This window comes from Ammodytes marinus, assembly GCF_949987685.1.
Source record: "Ammodytes marinus genome assembly, chromosome: 21".
NCBI classification, from domain to species: domain Eukaryota; kingdom Metazoa; phylum Chordata; class Actinopteri; order Uranoscopiformes; family Ammodytidae; genus Ammodytes; species Ammodytes marinus.
In genome coordinates this window covers 12039582-12058760 of record NC_137225.1, presented here as the reverse complement: position 1 = coordinate 12058760, position 19179 = coordinate 12039582, and the positions used below count along the sequence as shown (strand labels likewise).

The following is a 19179-nucleotide window of genomic DNA, read 5'->3' as shown; positions in this document are numbered from 1 at the left end:
TAAAACCTTAGATTCAAGTAGAGTGATTAGATGAAGAATGTTAACACTCTTAGTTGTCACACATGGAAAAAGAATACATGTTTCAATGGCAGTGCATTCAGACTGATATGAGTTGTTGTTCAACTGATTTTATTTATTTTTCTGTATATCAAAGAAAGCATAATGGAGACCAAACACAAAAAGGCAGGTACAAGTGAGGAGGAAAAAATAAGCTTAATCAAAAATCTAACAAGTCATAACAACACTGCCACTATTATTGTTCAATATTCATAGGAATACCATATTGTTTTTGAGCAAAAAGGTGGCATTTAAAACCATTATGGATCAATAATAATCAAAAACAGTGGTGAGTAGTAATGATAAATCGCATAAGAAGTAGTACAGTTATAACAATAGTGATAATCAAAGTGACATTGAAACACAGGGGAATAAAAATCAGATCTCCATAAAAACCTCTCTATCTTGGACAGTGCAACACCATGTCTGTGTGTGTGTATGTAATCCCAGTCTTGAAGTTAGAGCACTCCGGTCCTTGCTTTACACACAAGATACAGTTTAACAGGAGTACAAATTATTACTCATGAAAGGAAATTCTTACCCTTTGTTTAGAAAAAAAACAAACAAAGAAAAAAACACCAAGTGACTTTTACGGTTCTGTTAATGGCTGTGTTCATTTGAAATGTCTGTAGCTTGTGCAAAAATTGTGGACTATAGTGCAAGTGTCAAGCCATGGGATGTGTCCTTTACAGTTTGCATTTACGAACACCTCTCCTGCTCTCTGTCAACCTCAAGATTGCTTTTTGGTTTTTGAAAGACAGAAAAGCAAAGGGAGGATTACTTTGGAATATCAGTTATTTTTCTTAATATATTTCTTTACAAAAAGTTCATGTTTTTAGTTTTGCATTTTGTTAAAACTATCAATAGTAACATTAATATACAACTTAAATTGAAGGAAAACATCTTTAGTATGTTATGTGTCCTTCAACACAGCACCATCTTATTAGCTCTCAGGCAACACATTTAATGTTTCCCCAATTCGCTTCCAAGATTTGAGTATCCATTAGCCCCATAAGGATACTTGAAATATCCAACTTTCTCCCTTGTTATGGTTTTCCAGATATTAGATCTCATTTCACAGCACGTACATTAACAGAATTAGTAACTCTATCAACACTTTTTTTTAAACGAGAGGGGGCGGGGGGGGGCCGGGGTGGAGGACAGCCCCTTCTCTTTATATCTCTAGAGACTTGGCTGTTGACCTATAAATATAAATCTGTTACACCAGTTTTTAATTGCTTCTATTGTCATTTGTATAAATATTGACGTTATTAAAATGAGTACTTTACTTTGCCGTCTTATACAGTTTTCTATGCAAAGAAAACCATACATTTACGAGATTGCTCTGAACCTCCTGTGTCAGGCGTGATACTAATTTTCAAAATTTACACGAAGAACACCTGGGCTTAAATGGATATAACTGGTGGAGATTCTTCTTAAGGCGGTCATTTCTTTTGAAAAACCTACAGTAGGTGAAAACATTTGTTCCTCCCAGCAGGTTAGAAGAGCTATGTTTCAAAACGAGATATACACAGTTTGGAGGGAAAGTCAAATCCACAGGATCAAAGAAATGTGTTGTAAAAAAAACTAGTTTATAATTATAGTCCTGGGCCAAGAGAGTGCAGACAATTTTACCGGCAGGATTCACTATGTTCTAGATACAGATAACATTCATGTTTCCCCCAAAAGATGGATAAAAAAGCATTTTGGAACAGAGCTCCCCTTCATTTATATACCCGGGTTTGCTTCTCCCACAATATTATGCTTCAAACCTAAAGCATGTTTCAAAAGCCTAGCAAAAATCAATTTATTTCACGTGATTTATATTAAAAAGGCATCCAACATGCATCTTTCATTTTTCCATAAAGACACTTTCATTAGAATGCTTAAAAACATTTCAAACTATGTAAAATGTGTCAAAGTGCGCTATGCCAAGATTCTACTTTACTCAGCCTCTCTTTTTGCCTTGTCGATTTGGATTGTCGTGAAAACTATGAACATGTAAATGGAGACATTTCAACCACCCTATTCACTCTTAAGTACCTATTTTTTTTTCATCCCAAATGAGTGGACACAACACTCTTCAGATCACACTTCTGTAGCAAATAAAAAGGTCACAGTCAATACCAGTTCATGCTCTCCCAATGGTTCAGCCCAGTCACATATCATCCAAGAAATCTTTGCCCTAAAAGTAAAAAGTAGGCATGAGAAAAAAAAAACAATTCCACAGGAGAAAACTCGGTGTTAATGTGAGTATTTCATATCATTATCCCAAAAAGTGTTTCGGGGCCTATCATCAAGTGGCCACTTCCAAAGAGAGAACACTTTTGCATCAGTCTTCAGGGTAGGACAGTTCAAGCATGGCAAGGTGAGTGCCTTTACAAATTATAGGAAGGTCATTGACGTAAGGTAATATATAACCACAGGCGTAGGACCAAAAATGTTTGGATAAGTGTGTGAGGACTGCAGGAGACTTTACATGTGTTCATCGCTTATCAAACAGCAACTGGTTAAGTGTGAAGCAGCATGAAAAAAAAGTCTGCTGTTGTATTAGATTCCAGGTGAACTATAGCTTTGAACGGGTAGTGAGTCAGCCAACGTTGAGCAAGGGGGTAGCAGGTGCAGGGGGAGCCAACTTCAGAAACTAGAGAATATTAGCTTTCGAGGATTAGTGCTCAAATTTGTTTATTAAAATCTAGGGAGCCCAAATGGGTCTAAGAATAGTCAGTGTGCAGACCAATCCTGATCTGAGTCTTTAACTGTTGCTGGTGGCCGTCGGTGGAGGTGACTCAATTACTATCTCCCCTACGGAACCAGTTCCAGAAGCGGAAAGAGGGCCCTGAGCGCCCGGCACACCACTGCCAGGTCCGCCATTTCCGGTTCCATTCTTGTTGACGAGCGTCGGCGGCTGGCCAAAGTTAGTGGTTCTCAGGGTGGCCAGATGACGTGGGGAGAAGACATGGGTCCTCGCTGCAGCGCGGGATTCAAAGGTGACGTTGCAGGCATCGCAGTGGCCTGTCAGGGTCTCCTTTGGCACTGGCTGGCCGGCCACTGGGGAAACTGGAGGTTCAGTAACTGTCAGCTGAACAGGTTTGGGCAGGATGGGCCGATTAGCTTTGATGGCGTTGTACTGCAAGTAGCTTCCTGAGCTCATGTCCACCTTCCCACCAGAAAGAGGAGACTAAGAATGGGGATGGATAGATGAGACCATAGAGGGAGAGAGGAAATTAGTTAAATGTTCTATGATTTCAAGGCCAAGATTTGTTTTAATTAACAAGCTGTCTAAAATTCCACCCCCTCTATATAACGATAAGTAGTGTTATCTATTCATAATTTTGTTTTGAAAGGAAATGTATTGATTATATTGGCCAACATGTGCCATCTGTGAAACCGTTTCAGTACTTAAAACTAAGCAATACTCGTACCCCAAATACGGTTTATATTATACAACTAAAATAAATCCGCAAACTATAGTAAAAATGCTGAATGTCAACTGCAGAATTTCTGGACACATTAGCTTTATAGGTCAAACATTTTTGTTGTAAGTTGAAGTCAATTTTAAGGAAATTTTTTGGCAGTGATTGTAATGACAATCTGACAAAAACATTCCAGATTGCATGAAATAATAAACTGAGCTCCCTTGCTCTGCATTCCATCAGGAAAAACTCTTGATGAGTCAAGATGATTTTTATTTAGAATTTGCTTTGAATTATATGAATTCAAATAAATATTGTAAAACAACAACATTGCATCAATGTAATTCTACTGCAAGTCAATGAAATATGTTATACTATAACCCAGCCCTGAAAAAAGGGGTAACGCAGCAATGTTATGCAAACAAAAAATAATGTCTCCTCCTCTCAATGACTTACATTCTCCTTACAATTATGTGATATTGTATCAAAGCCTTCACAAAATGCTGCAGAGTAAGTCTACTTGCCAGCTTACCATTTTCTCTTGCTGTAGCCTCCAGCGCTTCTCCTTCGCTCTTGTGTTTTGGAACCAGATCTGCACCACCTTGAGTGGAAGGTTGAGCTCGGTGCCGATAGCCTCGCACTCCATGGCGTTGGGGTGAGCACAGGTCTCGTAACAGGACTGCAGGATGGACAGCTGTAGACAGGACAGGTGTGTGCGTGGCCTACGGCTGGATGAGTGGGGCAGAAAGCTGCTTTCTGTCGGGCTTGATTTAGCTAAAACCGGGGTGGAGGGGCTGGCCGCTTTGGCAGAGCTGGGGGTATTTGGGCTGACTGGCGCAATGCTGGGGGTGGGGGGAGGGGGGATGGTACGAACAGGCTTGTGTGTGGGAAGAGCCAGTTGTTCTCTTGATAGGGTGTTGATCTTAATGGGGACTTTGGGGGTCCAGTAGTTGATACCATTCTGTTTATGTGGTACCACCGTTGTGCCAGGGGGCCTGTTGTTGATGGGCGTTGTGGGCAGTTTGGGAACCATGCGGTTAATGGTCCCTGGTACAGGACCAATCTCATTTTCACTATCTCTCTCATCATCAGTCTTTTCTTCCTCGCTTTCCTCTTCTAGCTTTCGTTTCTGGGTTGGTCGAGGGGCTATGGGGATCGGATCCTTGGGTGGTGCTAAAAGGACAGGGATATTTACTTTGGGTGCAACTTTGACCATAGTGACGTTGCTGGTGGTTTCGAGCTTGGTCTTTGGCACTGCAGAAGCACTGCTGCTCACAGTAGAGACTGTGGTAGAGGAAACAACCTCCTTAGGCTTGATAGGGACTGGGATGAATTTTTTCAACACAGCAGGTTTGGCCACATCCTTTACAGGTTCTCTCTCCGTCTTTATGAGGGTGCGTACAATAGGAGTAGTTTGGATGCAACCGGTATTATTTGGAAGAGACTTATTGGAGAAGATGGGTTTAGAAAGAGGCCAAGTAAATTTTATGAGAGGTTTGCCAACGGCCGCCAGGGTCCCGTCACTGATGAATCGGACCTCACCCTTCCGTTCCCTGGCCCTCATGTTCTGGAACCAAATCTGAACAACCTTCTTTGGAAGGTGGACCCACTCTGAAATCTGTTCAAACTCATGTTTACCAGGATTTGGGTCTTTGAAATAGCAGCCATACAGAATATCAAGTTGTTCAGCTTGGATAATGGTCCTTGAACGTCGCATATCCCGATACCGTTTTCCTTTGGACTTCCTCTGCTGCTGATCATGATCCCTCTCCTTTTCTCGCTCCCTTTCCAACAGTGTGGCATTCATTTTCTCTGCTGCTCTCATGTAAATACTAGACTTTGTCATGTTATTGCAGTTGACCAGACTCATACTGCTGTTGGAAGAGGACATGGCAGAAAGAGGTTCAGGCTTCACCTGGACTACTACCAGACCTTTGGATGTGGGCCTCAGACCAAGCCCATCTAACAACTGTCCCTTCTGTGCAGCAATTTTATCAGCCAGTGATGAGGAGGAAGTAGATTTTGAGTTGTTTTTCCCCATGCTTAAATCCAGCGCTGACTCACAGTCACCACCATTGGACAGGTAGTGAGAAGTTTGGTTGTGAGAGGAGAGCGACTGGGAGAAAAGCGAGCTTGAGAAGCGCGTGATATTTGGCGGGTTAGGAAAGACTGGTATCTTGCGTCCATCTGCGACCAATGACGGAGTAAGAGAGAGGACATAAGGGCTGAGGAACTGAGTAGAAAAGGGAGCAAGGGACAGGGGAAGTGAGTGGAGAGCACCGGTCGGAATCTCATGGAGGTCCATAGCATGGGACAGGGAACTTGGAGGATCCCCTTGGGCCTCCAACTCTAGATCCACATCCGGGTCCTGTCTTTCCTTCTTCACTTCAACCTCGTCCCGATCAAACTCCCTTTTTCGTTTTTTCCTCTTGGCCCTCTGACCCCCGCCGCCTTCTTCATCTTCATACTCTTCCTCTGCATCTGAGAGAAACACGGTTGTGGAGCGCAAGACCTTTCCTCCAACTGAGCCCTTTTCGCCATGAACCTCCCAATGTGTTTCATCTTTGGAAGGGCTTTCGAGACCTTCCCTCATAGAATCATTCTGACTTTCCTCGTCAGACACAATGACAGAGGTGTAGACCTCGTTTTCTGAGTCAGAAGTGAGACAGGAATTTTCCTGACCCTCTCTCCGTCTGCGTTTAACTCTTGTACTTGATAAATCCATTGCCTGACTGCCTGTTGCCTCTTCTTCATCTTCTGCTATGATCAGTGAGTTCTCCTCATCGTCATTGTCAGAACTTTGGGGATGCATTGTAAAGCCTGCCAAACTTTGCAGGTGTTCTAACTCTGTTGCCCTCTGCCTCTGCTTTGCATGTCTTGCTTGGCTTAGCCACCTACGTACCTTTTCCTCAGAAAGACCTACCTCTCTGCCCAGCGCCTCACAGTCCTCATGCGGAGGACTCGCAGCATCAGCCTCACTGCGGGACTCAAAGAACGCCCAAAGAACCTCAGACTGGAACTCTGACAGCACTGGAAGGTCTGGATAAATGGATCCCATTGTGTTAAAATGGGGTCGTGTTTGGTGGTTAGTTAAGGCATTTGTACTCGGACTGGATTTTGGGGTGCCAAGAGAGCCACAAGGGCTGGTGCCCGATTGGGATTTTTGAGGAGTAGAATCGGGGCTAAGTGTGAGGTTTAAATGTAAAGGACTTAGGCTTGAATTGCTGGGCACCGATGCAGGAGAGAGGTTCTTATTGTGAAAGCTCTTCTCTGTGGCCAATGGGGAGAGATTCAGGAGAGCTGCTTTGTCCCCTTCCAGGTCCAACTGATTTATTGAGTTGTCTCCATCTGTTGTGCTATCTCTATGTGCCTCCCCATTGTCTTCATTATTCTCCACTTTGCTTTCTTTATTAGGACCTTGTGCAGAATGTTTACTGTCCTCTTCCTTTAGTTTCTCTGTAGTCCTATTATCCCCATCCTTGAATTTCTCTTTAACTGTCTCATCACTCTCCTGCCTTTCTTGTTGTATTGTGTGTTTTTGCTCTTCCGAGCAGGACTGTACGTTTGTCTGGACTCCTAATGATGGCCACTGGTTCTGTAAGCTGTTTAGTCTTTGGGTTAGCAGGGCTTGCTGGGCTGGGCTTAGACCTACAAATGGCATACACTGGGTAAGGAGCTGGCCTTGTTGCTGGTTCTCTTGGTGCTGCTGGGTTTGGCCTTGGAGCCCATTCAAGATCAAGGGCATGACCATTTGAGGCTGAGGCACAAGCTGAGGCACGGCGGCACCGGGAGCAGCACCGGCCGCAAATAGGGTGGGGATTAGGGAGTGTGAAAGGGTGCTGGGACTCGATGTGAGCAGGGTGAGAAAGGCTGAGACCGCCTGAGCTGAGGCCAAAGGCGCAGTGAGAAGGGAGGAAGCGACTTGCGATGTTGGTATCTGCTCTGTGTCTTTCGTAGCAGTAACCATCAATGTCCCAGGAGCAGAACAGTTTGTGGTGGTGCCTATCTGAATGGTTCCATTTCCAGATGTGGTCACCACAGTGTTTGCAGCACTGGGTGTACTACCACCCAAACTAGTAGTGGCCACGGCGCTGTTTGCAGTATGTGCAAGGATTCCAGCATTTCTGCTGCGGGACTGGTGCAAGACAGATTTCATATGGCTCTCAAGGGTGATGGCATGATTGTAAGAGACTCGACATGTAGCACACTGGTAGGGTTTGTTTGATATAAATGGCCGAGACAGGAGAGGAACCGAGAGGGTTTGGGGCTCACTTTCAACACTTTGTTTAGCAGAGCCTGTTGTCATCCTCTGAATGTGGGACGTAGAGTTGTAATGAACACTCAAGGCACTTCTGCTTGCAAAAGTTTCCAGGCAGGCGTTGCATTTGAACGACCGGGTGTTGTTTTCAGCTGGCACGCCGTTTTTACCCACTGACTTTTCACTAGTGTCTGGCAATTCTGTGTTTTCAGTTGCATTTTGCTGTTTGGCTCCTGTGAGCCGATTTCCCTCCTCTTCTGGCTCTGGCTCAACTTCACCCCCCTCCTGTTCTTTTATTCCCTCTTCCTCCATCTCTTTGTCACCAAGCATCTGGGCAGCGTCTGAGCTCTCACTAGACAGGCAGAGATCTGAACTGGTGTCTTCAGCTGGCTTCAGTTGGAAAGATTCCGCACCTGATGAAATATATACACAATTAAACTTTTACATTCTAATAAATGGTGAACTAACTGAAACAAAATTCCTTCATTCATTACCCTCTATACCCCATTTCACCTCTGTCCCTCCAAAACTGTCTAACAGAAAAGCAAAAAATTCTAAAATTCTTAAAAAAAAATTAAAGAAATTACTAATGATCGTTTTAAAAGAGAACAAAGACATACTATTTTATTTTCATGATCTAAATAATAATTTGTTAAAGGGCATTTTGAACACTCACCTGCAGACGTGTGAGCACCTTTGTCCTTCTCTCTACTGGCAGCCTGTTTTAGAACAGCCTGTTAAAAGAAATGAAAGGAGAGAGTCAGCCAGATTCCTGTAGCAAACTTAATTCAGAAATACCTCCTTTCATATCAGCTGAATACTATAAAGTAGCACAACATATAGGCATGACAGATGTGTAGTTATATAACACTTAGCAACCCTGGCAGAAAACAACACCCTCAGTCATAATCACACCTTTAATATAACTTTCCAATGCAAACATGTTACCTGTCGTCCTTGCGTTTCTTGTTGCTTTGTTGACCCCAACAGTAGATTAATGAAGTTATACATCTTAAAATTGGACCCATACCTCATAGAAAGAGGTGATAACTTGTCTTGCACTTGATAAACTGATTAGGGAAAACAATGATGATACCGTTATAGTCTCGAGTATCCTACTCATACCACCACTTTTGTTTGTTTTTCAAGTACATTTTCATCTGTTTTTTGCTTTTCTGTGTTTCTTTTTCCTATCCATTTGTTCTAGCTTAACTAGAAAGCTAAAGAGTATAGTATATTTTACATGTGTTATTTAGATGTATCATAAGCAATTCTATTTGCCTTTTTCCAAAGTATTCTTCATGGGTCTACCTATTCAGTGTTGCGGTACTGTCTGTATTCTGTTTGCACAAAATTTGGAAAAAGTTAAAGTAAAAAAAAAAATTATCCATCTAAGGGATCCTATCGGATATATAGAGGGTGGACAGCAACAGAGACAAATTACGTTCCAGCAGCTGAGCAGTGAATACTGATTTTGTAATCCTCATATATGTTTTTCAGTTATTTTTTAAAATGGTGGGAAGTCTACTTGTGACCTAGCCTGGCTCCGCCCGCCTACCTACTTCCGCTCAAATTTAATTTTCCCTTCAGTAGTCAGTCTGGGGCTGCGGTGTATGCGTGGGTTCCGGCTCGAACAGATTTCTGCCAGTCCAATCAACGAACAGAGGGAGTGGCTGAGAACGATGACGTCGAGGTTGTGCGCCAGTTTCAGTTGTAGTCACAGGAAGACAATGGATAAGGATACCAGAGAAGCTATTTAGTCTGTTGTGGCAAGCTGCCAAATATCGTTAATTTTAAGCCGGAGCAAGAACAAGCTTTGCTGAGTTTTGTTGGTTTCCGGGCAGTCCCGGCGCAAGACATACGTCACAACCAAACGCTATGCGATTGGTTATGGCAGATCCGGAGTGGCACTGGGCAGATCCAATCATTTTAAACCTCAACAGACACCCGCCTACAAGTGAGTGAACGTTTGTCAATTGAGCAGTTCCAGACCTTCTGTACAAAGGAAATTAAGTACGATGGCTTGGTAGAACCAGGCTACTTGTCACCACTATCACTCTTTAAAATGCAGTTTCTTGTTTTTGTATATGTACCATATTATGCAAAAATAAACTGAAAAACCTGCCACGTCAAAAGAAATGTTTTCCAATGCAGTGAAGGCATCAACTATCAGGCCTTTTTTTACCTTGTCTGCATAAAAAAAAAACTATCAAGTTGATCCCTCAGAGAGTAGCAATAAAATAAATACTTAACAAAATGAATCAAATGTGTATTTACTTCAGAGTAACAACATTGTAATTGGATTTTATATTTGGTCCAACCCCTCTGCCCTCTATGTCAGCCAGCAACAAGTGGCCACAATAAACACGGCACATAATTGATGTACAACCCAAAGTAACAAAGTTTTACCCTACAGGGAGTCCAACCTGTGTCACACACACAGATTATGACACTGACAACCTTATAATATCATTTAGTTATACTTACAATGTCTAACAGTCTGTCGAGACAAGATGGAAGTACGCTGTGTTGCTCAGTGAGATGCAGAGACAGGGAGCATCTGTCCGTTTGTCCTTTTTGGCACAGGGGGCACAGCCACTCTGCGACCCCATTACTTTTACTGCTCACAGGCTCTCCACACTCCTCCTGACAAAAAGTAGTACATTTAAAAAAAATTACAAGGTTAATAGAATCCTACTCTTTCTGGGGCAGTTATGTTTATAACAAAAGCAGCATTTGAGTTTTCATAGAAGTGAGAAAGAAAGAAATAGTGATCAAAAGAAGCAATTTCATGTTATCAAAAACAGTATAGCCTACTGGTGGTACCTTAGCTAGGCAACCAGTATTTATCACGCATTTCCATGTTTACCAATTTGAACCCACAATCATAAGCCAGTTATATGCCCTTCAAAGGAAAAGGCATATGTCCTTATGAACAGTAATGCCAAAGCTGAATTAGTATATCATCCCTGCATGTATTCAAAGTTGCATACCTGACTTGTTTTTAAGATCGACCACCATGTTTTGTAGGTGCGATCCCAACATTTTGTCTGCAGCGGCCGAATCAAATTAAAAGACAGTGACATTGTTTTGAAAGACAGCTTTGTGTTGACAATAAGGCTTTCAGAAGATTTTACTTTGCACTGCTGACAATTTCAAGTGTGATCTACATGCAATGTCCATTGTTTCAAACCTCTTGAGACTTCTAACGTGCAGCAAAGTGATCTGACGGATCATACACGTTGCAATGTATTAGATACAGAAGATACTGAAGTGACATTCAATGAACACACACATCATAGATCATAACATCCGTTTGCTGCTTGACAGTGTAGCCTGCAACGCGCACACTGTCTCTCGAACCAATTAATTTCCCTTCCGTTTTAAATCAATACGAGGAAAACCTGGTTGCATTGCATTAAATATGATACGAGATCGAGTTTAATGCGTTCGGGCGTCATGCATGATAAAATGTCCAAACTGTTCCTCGCGTGCAGTTATTTAAGGAAGTCTAAACAGACCCACTGTAAGCAGGATTCTTTATTTACCACACAGCTGCAAGCATTCATAATCCAACACAGCAAATTCATGCTCATGATTGAGGAAAAATACCAACACAGCTCCGAAGCTCACTTCCTCGTCATGCCAATTAGCAAGCTGCTAGCAGGGTTATATGACCAGATAAAATTACGACAAGTCTATATCTGCAGAGCATATCATGTTGGAAAGCTCCTGGTCACGAGTTTCATAATTAAAAGCTGAGATATAGAACGACACTGACTGATCCTTACTCGTAGTTGGCTAATTAACGAGCGGTCTAATTAGCTATGCCAACCGGAGATGAATCAATTAGCTAGCAAGCTAGGTTGAGGAGCCCCCCTCCCTGGTAACGTCGCATTACAGTCGTGTTAGCTGGGCAGTTTAGTGAAAATAATCCCGCAGCGACGGCCAGTCCCTTCTCCGAAAAACTGCAACAGGACAGGACGGTTATAATCTCCTCGCTGGTTTGTCGTTGACGGCTGGACGGTCATTACATTAATAAACAAAAAAATAGGGGAGGGGAGGCAGGGGTGCTGAGCTAATAACAGTCGTGTCACTTTGCTAGCTAGCTCTGTTAGCAAGGCATAGATAATTAACCAGCTCCTCAAACTGTCTCCAACTGGCTGCTCTACTGCTCCCCCCACAAACTCTGCCCCTTGGTCCAGGTGGGAACTGCAGCTCCGGTAGCACCGAGCGAGTTCGTCCGGGATAGAAAAACACTCACTGAGGGGCTTTCAGCTCCCAAAAAAAACCTCGGCCTCGAGTTGCGTCCTCACACCGCTGATTGTGGGCTGCCAGTCGGGCGTGTGGCGTTGCACCGCCCGCCGCCTGCTGCTCAACAGCGCAAATTGAGGCCTAGCCGGACTTAAGCCATTTAATTAATGAACGTGGGCTCCGTTTACAGATGTGTTAACACTCGCACCCCCTCCTTCTCATGCCTCCGCCGCCCAGCTATAGAGCCATTTTTTGACGCGTTCCCATTGCTCAAAAACACCCATACTTACAGTGCAACACACGGCCATTTAAACTATCATTTGGGCAGCTTCACGCCGTAATTGGCGAAAGAATTAAACGTTAGGGGGGGGGGGGGATAGCTACTTGCGGGGAGTACGTGCGCCGCGGTCCTATAGCCTACTAAACTCGACGGTGGGGGGTGGCGTTTAGGGAGAGTAGGCGAAAAGGAAGACGGAGGGGGGTAAAAAGTTTGGGTTTTAATGTTGGATTTCTATAAAGGATCAGATTAGTCCTACACGGGCACGATCCGTCGTTTCGCAGCTCGATTCCCCCTATCAGTCGCAGACAGGCCACTCTCCGCACTCACATCGGCACAATTAAAGCGATCACGTACGGCGTTTAATTAAGTTCGGAGCAATTAGCTAATGCAGTGTGTGTTTTCCTCCTTTACCTGCATGGTCGCCGCTGCTCCAGCACGCACACACACATACGCGCACACACGCTTCCTCCCGTACTGGCTCCTCAGAAGTGAAAAGTTTTCTTGCCTGCCCTCTCTCTCTCTCTCTCTCTGTAGTCTACCTCCCTCCCTCTCTCTCTCTACCTCTCCCCCTCCCTCCCTTCATTCGCCCTATCCCTCTCTCCTCTCCCCTCTGGTAAACAGACCACAGCTCCCCCCAAGGCTGATTGCTGACATTCATAGGGGACATACACACGGCTATCAAATCCCTTATGTAAGCCGAAGATATTATTAATGACGCAAAAACGCAGATAATTTATTGAGCAATAAAAACAAGAAGAAGAAAACATTAAAGGCAATTAGATCTAGGCTAGATAATATTCCACCAAAGTAGGCCTATGTGAAGGCATATGGATTCGGCTACACGGAATCCCCTTTAATGTGGAAAAAATAGGCCTATTTCTTTATTTTCTTCCACACTGAAAGGTGAATATTTTTTATTTATTTATTTAATGTTTTAAAAATTGTAGATGATTTGATAAAATAAGTACGAGTCCCAATTCTGCCAATTCGGATTGTCACAATTTAAAGAGTGAGACGAGTTAATTAAGGCGGAATGATACAGATGTGACCGCCGCACAGCAGCCACCGTGAAATGTTTTCAATCAGACTGATGATAGGCCTAGGTGTGGTAGGCTACATCAACGAGTCGAGGAAGTGAGTGAGCGAGTGAGTGTGCGGGATCAATATTTATGAAGCGTAGAAGGCAGAGGGAGGATTAAAACTGCACCAGCTGTTATGTCCCTGCATTACTGGGGCAGGAAGTGATGTCCCTGAATACCCCGATAGGTGCCTCCAATTGCGCCTGTGCAAAAATAAACCTCCGCTGACGTGTGAGCGAGAGGGGCTGCTTGGATTTATTCGTCACCCTGTTCTTTTTCATTCTGATTTGTGTGGATTGACGGCCCTAACTTTAGAAAGGTGTGTGAAGCTGCAGTGCGCTTTGTGGATTGGAACTCAGGGTATCAATTTGGGGATTTTGACTTGTGGCTAGTTCCTGTAGTAGCTATGGGCTGATTGACTAGGCTATAGCCTATGTGAGACCCATAGTGACACATTCAAATGGATATCCTAATTGGTACAGCAACAACAACAGAAATTATAGCCTAATAATTACTAAATGCATTGTATTTTATACTTTTACATTTAAAAGTAAAGTCTACTTTTTAATCCACTATTTAATAGCTATTCTATAGTTAAATCAGTAAATAAAAGTAGCCAAGGCTATGTAGCCTATAGGCTTATAGAAATGGAGGCGCTCTACTTACTGCACAGTAATAAAATAAGTGTTACTTATTCATTTCCGCCACTGGTTTGGGTTACATTCAAAAAGTCTGTAGCCTAATAGTGTTGTTATGTTTTGATTTGATTTTCTACATTTTGACAGGATCTTAGAATCACTGTCAATGATTGACTGAGCGTTGGGTTTAAACTTTGTGGAGTAGCAAACAACAAAACAAAATGTTTTTCACCCAATAATAATAATTAGAAAACATCTCATTTTAAAACATACACCTGCCTATTAGGTTACTTACTTGAAAGTGAATACGAGGAACTTTAAAATGTTTATGAAAAAGTTTTATTTTTCCTCTGATGATTATAGTTGACTTTTTTCAGCAAACTAGACCGTCAGAAAATAATTGTTATTGTTAATGCCTTTGCTCGGGTCTGAATCCCCGCCACTCCCGAGCGGTACTAAATTAAAGTTTGCTTTGCTTCACCATCGTCATACTACCATTATTAATCTTATAGTCACATATAAATACATCAGCCGACTTTATCGCAATGCATTCTGCGGTCTCTGTTTCACTCGCTTCCTAAACAAATGCACCCTGCTGTCGGCATGCACTTCCAAACATCTTTTCGTCAACAGGTGCTAGTGTCGTAAAAAACACTACCGCTTTTGTCCAGAGAGGCCGCTAGAATTAACAAAAACCGAAAGCTCCTCGTAGTTGCTTTAAAGGTGAAGTAAGCGGAATGGTCAGTTTAGCTAACTTCCTGTTAGTGACTGCAGTTAGCGGTCCCCTCCCTCTTCCCTACGTCACCACATTAATGCACTGCTGTCTTCAATCAGCGAGTTATCTAGCATCATCTCCGATCCGTAAGTGTGATAAAACATGATAAAAACCATCAAAACAGACATTGGGAAGGTTTTTTACCTTCTCCGCCATTGTAGGTGCATATACATTCACCCATCTGCCTTACTATATTGTCGGCGTTGACCTAACTTACTTTGTCATTTCAGATGAGTGTGGAAGTTGAGAGGAAATTTATATGCAATGCTGACGCTCTTAAAATGCTGGAGGAGATTGGGGGTATGTGTTTAATTAGCCTACCACACACTTAGCGCCTGGGTGAGTATAGAAGTGAGGTCTTTAACGAATGCTGTGATCCACGTCGTCTAATTACAAGTAGTCAATAAAGTGGCATTTTAGAACATTTATGTAATGAAACTAATTGCTGTGGTCTGATTGTGTACTATAACTATATGGACAGGTGCCATCTTCCGTTTGATAGTAAATGGACATTTAATGATCTGTTTTAGCCTTGTTAGTGTTTTCATATTTATTCATGCATGTTTTTAAAAACCTCTCTTCCTTCCACTTGTTTTGCTCGGCAGCGTGTGTTGGTGAGCGCCAGTTCAAGGACCAGTACTTTGACACCCTCAAGTTTGACTTGACTTTAAAAGACACGTGGCTGCGTAAGCGCAAAGGATGCTGGGAGCTCAAGTGTCCAACAACAGTTGCTGTGACGGAGGAGTCGAGTGTCGAGAAATCCAAAGCCGCAGCACTGTGCACTCGCTACAAGGAGATAACTGACCTGTTGGAGATTCAGCTGAGGGTGAGTGAGGTCATGAGAGTCGATGGCGAGGACGGACTGACAGAGAGCAACGCCCAACAGGAGGACGAGTCTTGGCTGAGCAAAATGAACCTGGTGTGCTTTGCAGAGTTTACAACAGTGCGGCGGTCCTTCACTTTAGAGGAGGAGGGCGTGCAGGTAGACCTAGACCAAGCCGACTTTGGCTACCACGTGGGAGAGATTGAGGTTCTGATTCCAGAGGGAGGAGACGTGCAGTCCGCCTTGGAGAAGATTGAAAGAACGGCTCGAAAGCTTGGTGAGTTCAGAAGTGTCAGAACTGCCCAACCCTTAATTCAAATATAGCATAGATGTCATTTTATGTATCAGATTCATTCCTTGAAAAACCTAAATGTTTCGTCTTCTTCTCCACAGGTCTGACTGGAGACCGGAAAGTTGAAGGGAAAATGTCTGTTTACCTCAAAAGATATCATCCGGAGCACTATGCAAAACTACTGAGCGTACATGTTTTGTAAGACAAATTGCACAGCTGCAGCAAAACAGTTTTTGACATGTACATTTTACATCTGTTAAACATATGTATTGTCTATAAGAAACGCATTCAATAGAATGTGTTTATTGTTAAAACGCTCACTGTGATCACACATTGGAAAGACCTGAATCTCTTTTCCTCAACTTGAAACTTTGGAGATATGCTAACCAACAATTACAAGGTCAAAAAATAAAAATGTAGTGCCCATGACCTCAGACAACACTGCATTAAAAAAACATGAATTACTAGGATATCACTAAATTGGCTGTGGAACACTTCAGAAAACCATTGTCAGTAAACACAGTTCCTATCTTCATCCACAAATGCAAGTTAAGACTACCATGCAAAGTGATAGCGATATATCATATATTGTCTTTTACCAATATTTTTCAGTTATTGTTCAGGGCAACTCAGTATTTAACTTCCTCTCCCAAAATACAAAACAAGACGACCTCATGTTCAAATTAAAATCCATCCCCTTCTTAATTGGTTTTGCCAATATTCATCTTCACCTAACAATATTATCAATTACCTTTTTTAACCAGGTTATGCAACTAAAAACTGGGTTATACACGACTCATATGACATTTTTCAGTATCTTTATCCGACCAACAAACACTCCTTCTTATACCTCCATTTAATTGATATTAAGTGTGTGCATTCATTTGAACACCATTCAGTTCAGTAATCTGACGTTTAGTACAAAACATCACATAACCATAAAAAAGGCATATGGCCGCCAGGAGGTAATTCTAGTTTTATCCTGACAAAGCATCCAGTTATAATGAGAAAATAATCTTGTCAAACTGACACAACTTATAAATAGATTTTTTCAACACAAATAGATTAGAGGAAGCATTATCAATGAACTGAAGTCTTTTTGCAGCAATCTCTTGAAAGATACAATAAATGATAATTGGTATGCAGTCACTGCTGGATTTAGTCTATGCTGCAACGTACTACAGCACAGCCAGTATTGTTCCTGCATGTGAGAGCTACATGTGAAACATAGAGACGAGTTACCACTGTCAAGTCTTCAATTTCAGGCTGGGACCAATTAGCCACAGGTTGCTGAGAGCTGGAAATTAGCCCTCCTTTGGATTGTTCCGTTGGTCTCATCTCCATTGTACCAACACCAGCACCTGTTGTGGGCAGCTTTGTCTGGACACCTGTGATCCACACACACAATACCAGACTGTGTAGATTATAGAAGAATGTGATACGTGGCTGAGCATTTTTCACACGGAGAGCAATCATCAGTCATTTGAGAGAGACACGCACCAAGGCCTCTTCTGTGTATCGGTGCGCATTCTGACAGCTGGGTGCCCACAGGCCTCGTCCTGATCTTAGGAAGACGACACTGGAGGCCAACTTTATGCATGGCCTTTAAGATACACTAATAAGCCACATCTGCTCTCTTCAAACATAATGCAGGCCCCCTTTGTCAAAGACAAAAAACAAAACCATACTGTAGTTGCAGGTCAATTTTGCATGAGCTTTACAGGAGAATTATAAGCAATAAACCATGATAACCATATACAGTACTTTAATCATTCCAATCTTTTGAGACCAGCTCAGGTTAACCTTCAACTTTGTTAATGGTATAACAGACAGCATGTGTGATGTTGGTAGCAATACAGTGAGGCCCTCATCTACAAAAAATAAATCACATACATTTTCAGGGTGAAAAATTATGCAGTTTATTCTACATGTTTTTTTTATGTGCACACAACCAGGATCATGTTTTTTGCAAAGTACGTTTCACATACACGGGATTTCACTTTGTATATTGATGTAAACAATGAACATCAGAACAACATCAGAATATAAATAGGAAAGTTTAAAACAAGACATTTTTAAGATATACTGTATATGCAAATTAACGTTTGGGCTGTCTATATATATCCTTCCCCATTAGCAGTAGGCTACTGTGGGCGTATCAAGATACAGCTGTGTTACCAATATAGTTTTTTTCTGTGCCGGAAAAGAGACTCCATCAGGGGAATATAACTAAACATTTAAAAATTTTAATAAGTTTGCATTGAGTTAAACAACCATTGATGATTTCTCAGGAAGATCAATGTCAGCTGGGCCGGATTAACCAGCTATGGAGGCCTGGGCCTTTTGGGAACAAGCACCCCTTGCCCCACTTGTTCTTTCTGCTCTCTGTGTATTGATGTAGTCATCTCCAACCTTTCTTTGCGTACACACAAACTAATCATGACTACACAATATGTTACCTAGAAACTCAATAAACCATACCTTCCCAGGGATTTACTGGATATACAAACAGTAGCCTAAATACCGCATATAAATAAACCATCTTGAATCTTGATACCAGATGTGTCATAAGCCCTTTCACATTTCAGTTGCATATTCCAAAATCAAGAGCAAAAACTGCAAACTTTAGACTGAGTCTTTTCACTCTCCAACAAGAAATATAAGGTCTTATCTGACATGGGGCTGACGAGCTTGTTGCTGTCTAGGTTCATTCTAAAAACCTAGGACTTCATGATCTCCCAACAATGTTGATAACGCAATGAACTGTAGAAGTGTAATACATCAAACGAATAAAGATAATTCTAGGCTATATTACTTTATTATGTGTCTCAATATAAGCGTTGTCAATGAGTTCATTTCATTCTCCTTTTATATAAGCCTACTGCTTTTTTGGGAGGGAGTTCTGATGTGTAAAACCAGAATAATAAAAAAAAAAGGTAGACCAATTAAAATAGTTAGACTATAAGGGTGACTTTCTCTTACACCGGAATACATTAATTGCTTAGCCTCTAAATGTGCTTTACATCTTGTTGGGCCTATTTTTTTATGTTATTGATGTAGCCATAGCCTATCTTTTGATGTTAGTGTTTTACTGGTTTCTGCCTTGTTTATTTTTATCAGTTTATTTAATTTTGGTTGTTTGTTTTTGTGTTGCCCAAAGCACATTAAACATAGTTTAGTAGCCTAAAGTGTTAAACTAGTGTTACTGTCTAGTGTTAAACATTGCTGCTGTGTTTGTGGTGAGGGGGCGACAGCGGTGAGGGTCACGTGACGGCGAAAGGGCAGGGGCACGCGCAGGGTTTTTATT

At 42.2% G+C, this 19179-nt stretch overlaps 2 protein-coding genes across 2 annotated transcripts; one reads left to right on the top strand and one right to left on the bottom strand.

Annotated features, from left to right (window-relative positions):
- Positions 1–134: 134 nt before the first annotated feature.
- zfhx2 (zinc finger homeobox 2) lies at positions 135–12763 on the bottom strand. Its single transcript, XM_080050160.1, has 5 exons — positions 12677–12763; positions 10219–10377; positions 8408–8465; positions 4006–8144; positions 135–3238 (listed from the first exon to the last, which is right to left on the bottom strand). The coding sequence occupies exons 1-5, from the start codon at positions 12680–12682 to the stop codon at positions 2813–2815; spliced, it is 4788 nt and encodes a 1595-aa protein (XP_079906286.1). The 5' UTR covers positions 12683–12763; the 3' UTR covers positions 135–2812.
- A 791-nt stretch (positions 12764–13554) lies between these two features.
- thtpa (thiamine triphosphatase) lies at positions 13555–18614 on the top strand. The gene is made up of 4 exons (XM_080049944.1): positions 13555–13663; positions 14988–15057; positions 15363–15857; positions 15974–18614. The coding sequence occupies exons 2-4, from the start codon at positions 14988–14990 to the stop codon at positions 16072–16074; spliced, it is 666 nt and encodes a 221-aa protein (XP_079906070.1). The 5' UTR covers positions 13555–13663; the 3' UTR covers positions 16075–18614.
- The last annotated feature ends 565 nt before the right edge of the window (positions 18615–19179 follow it).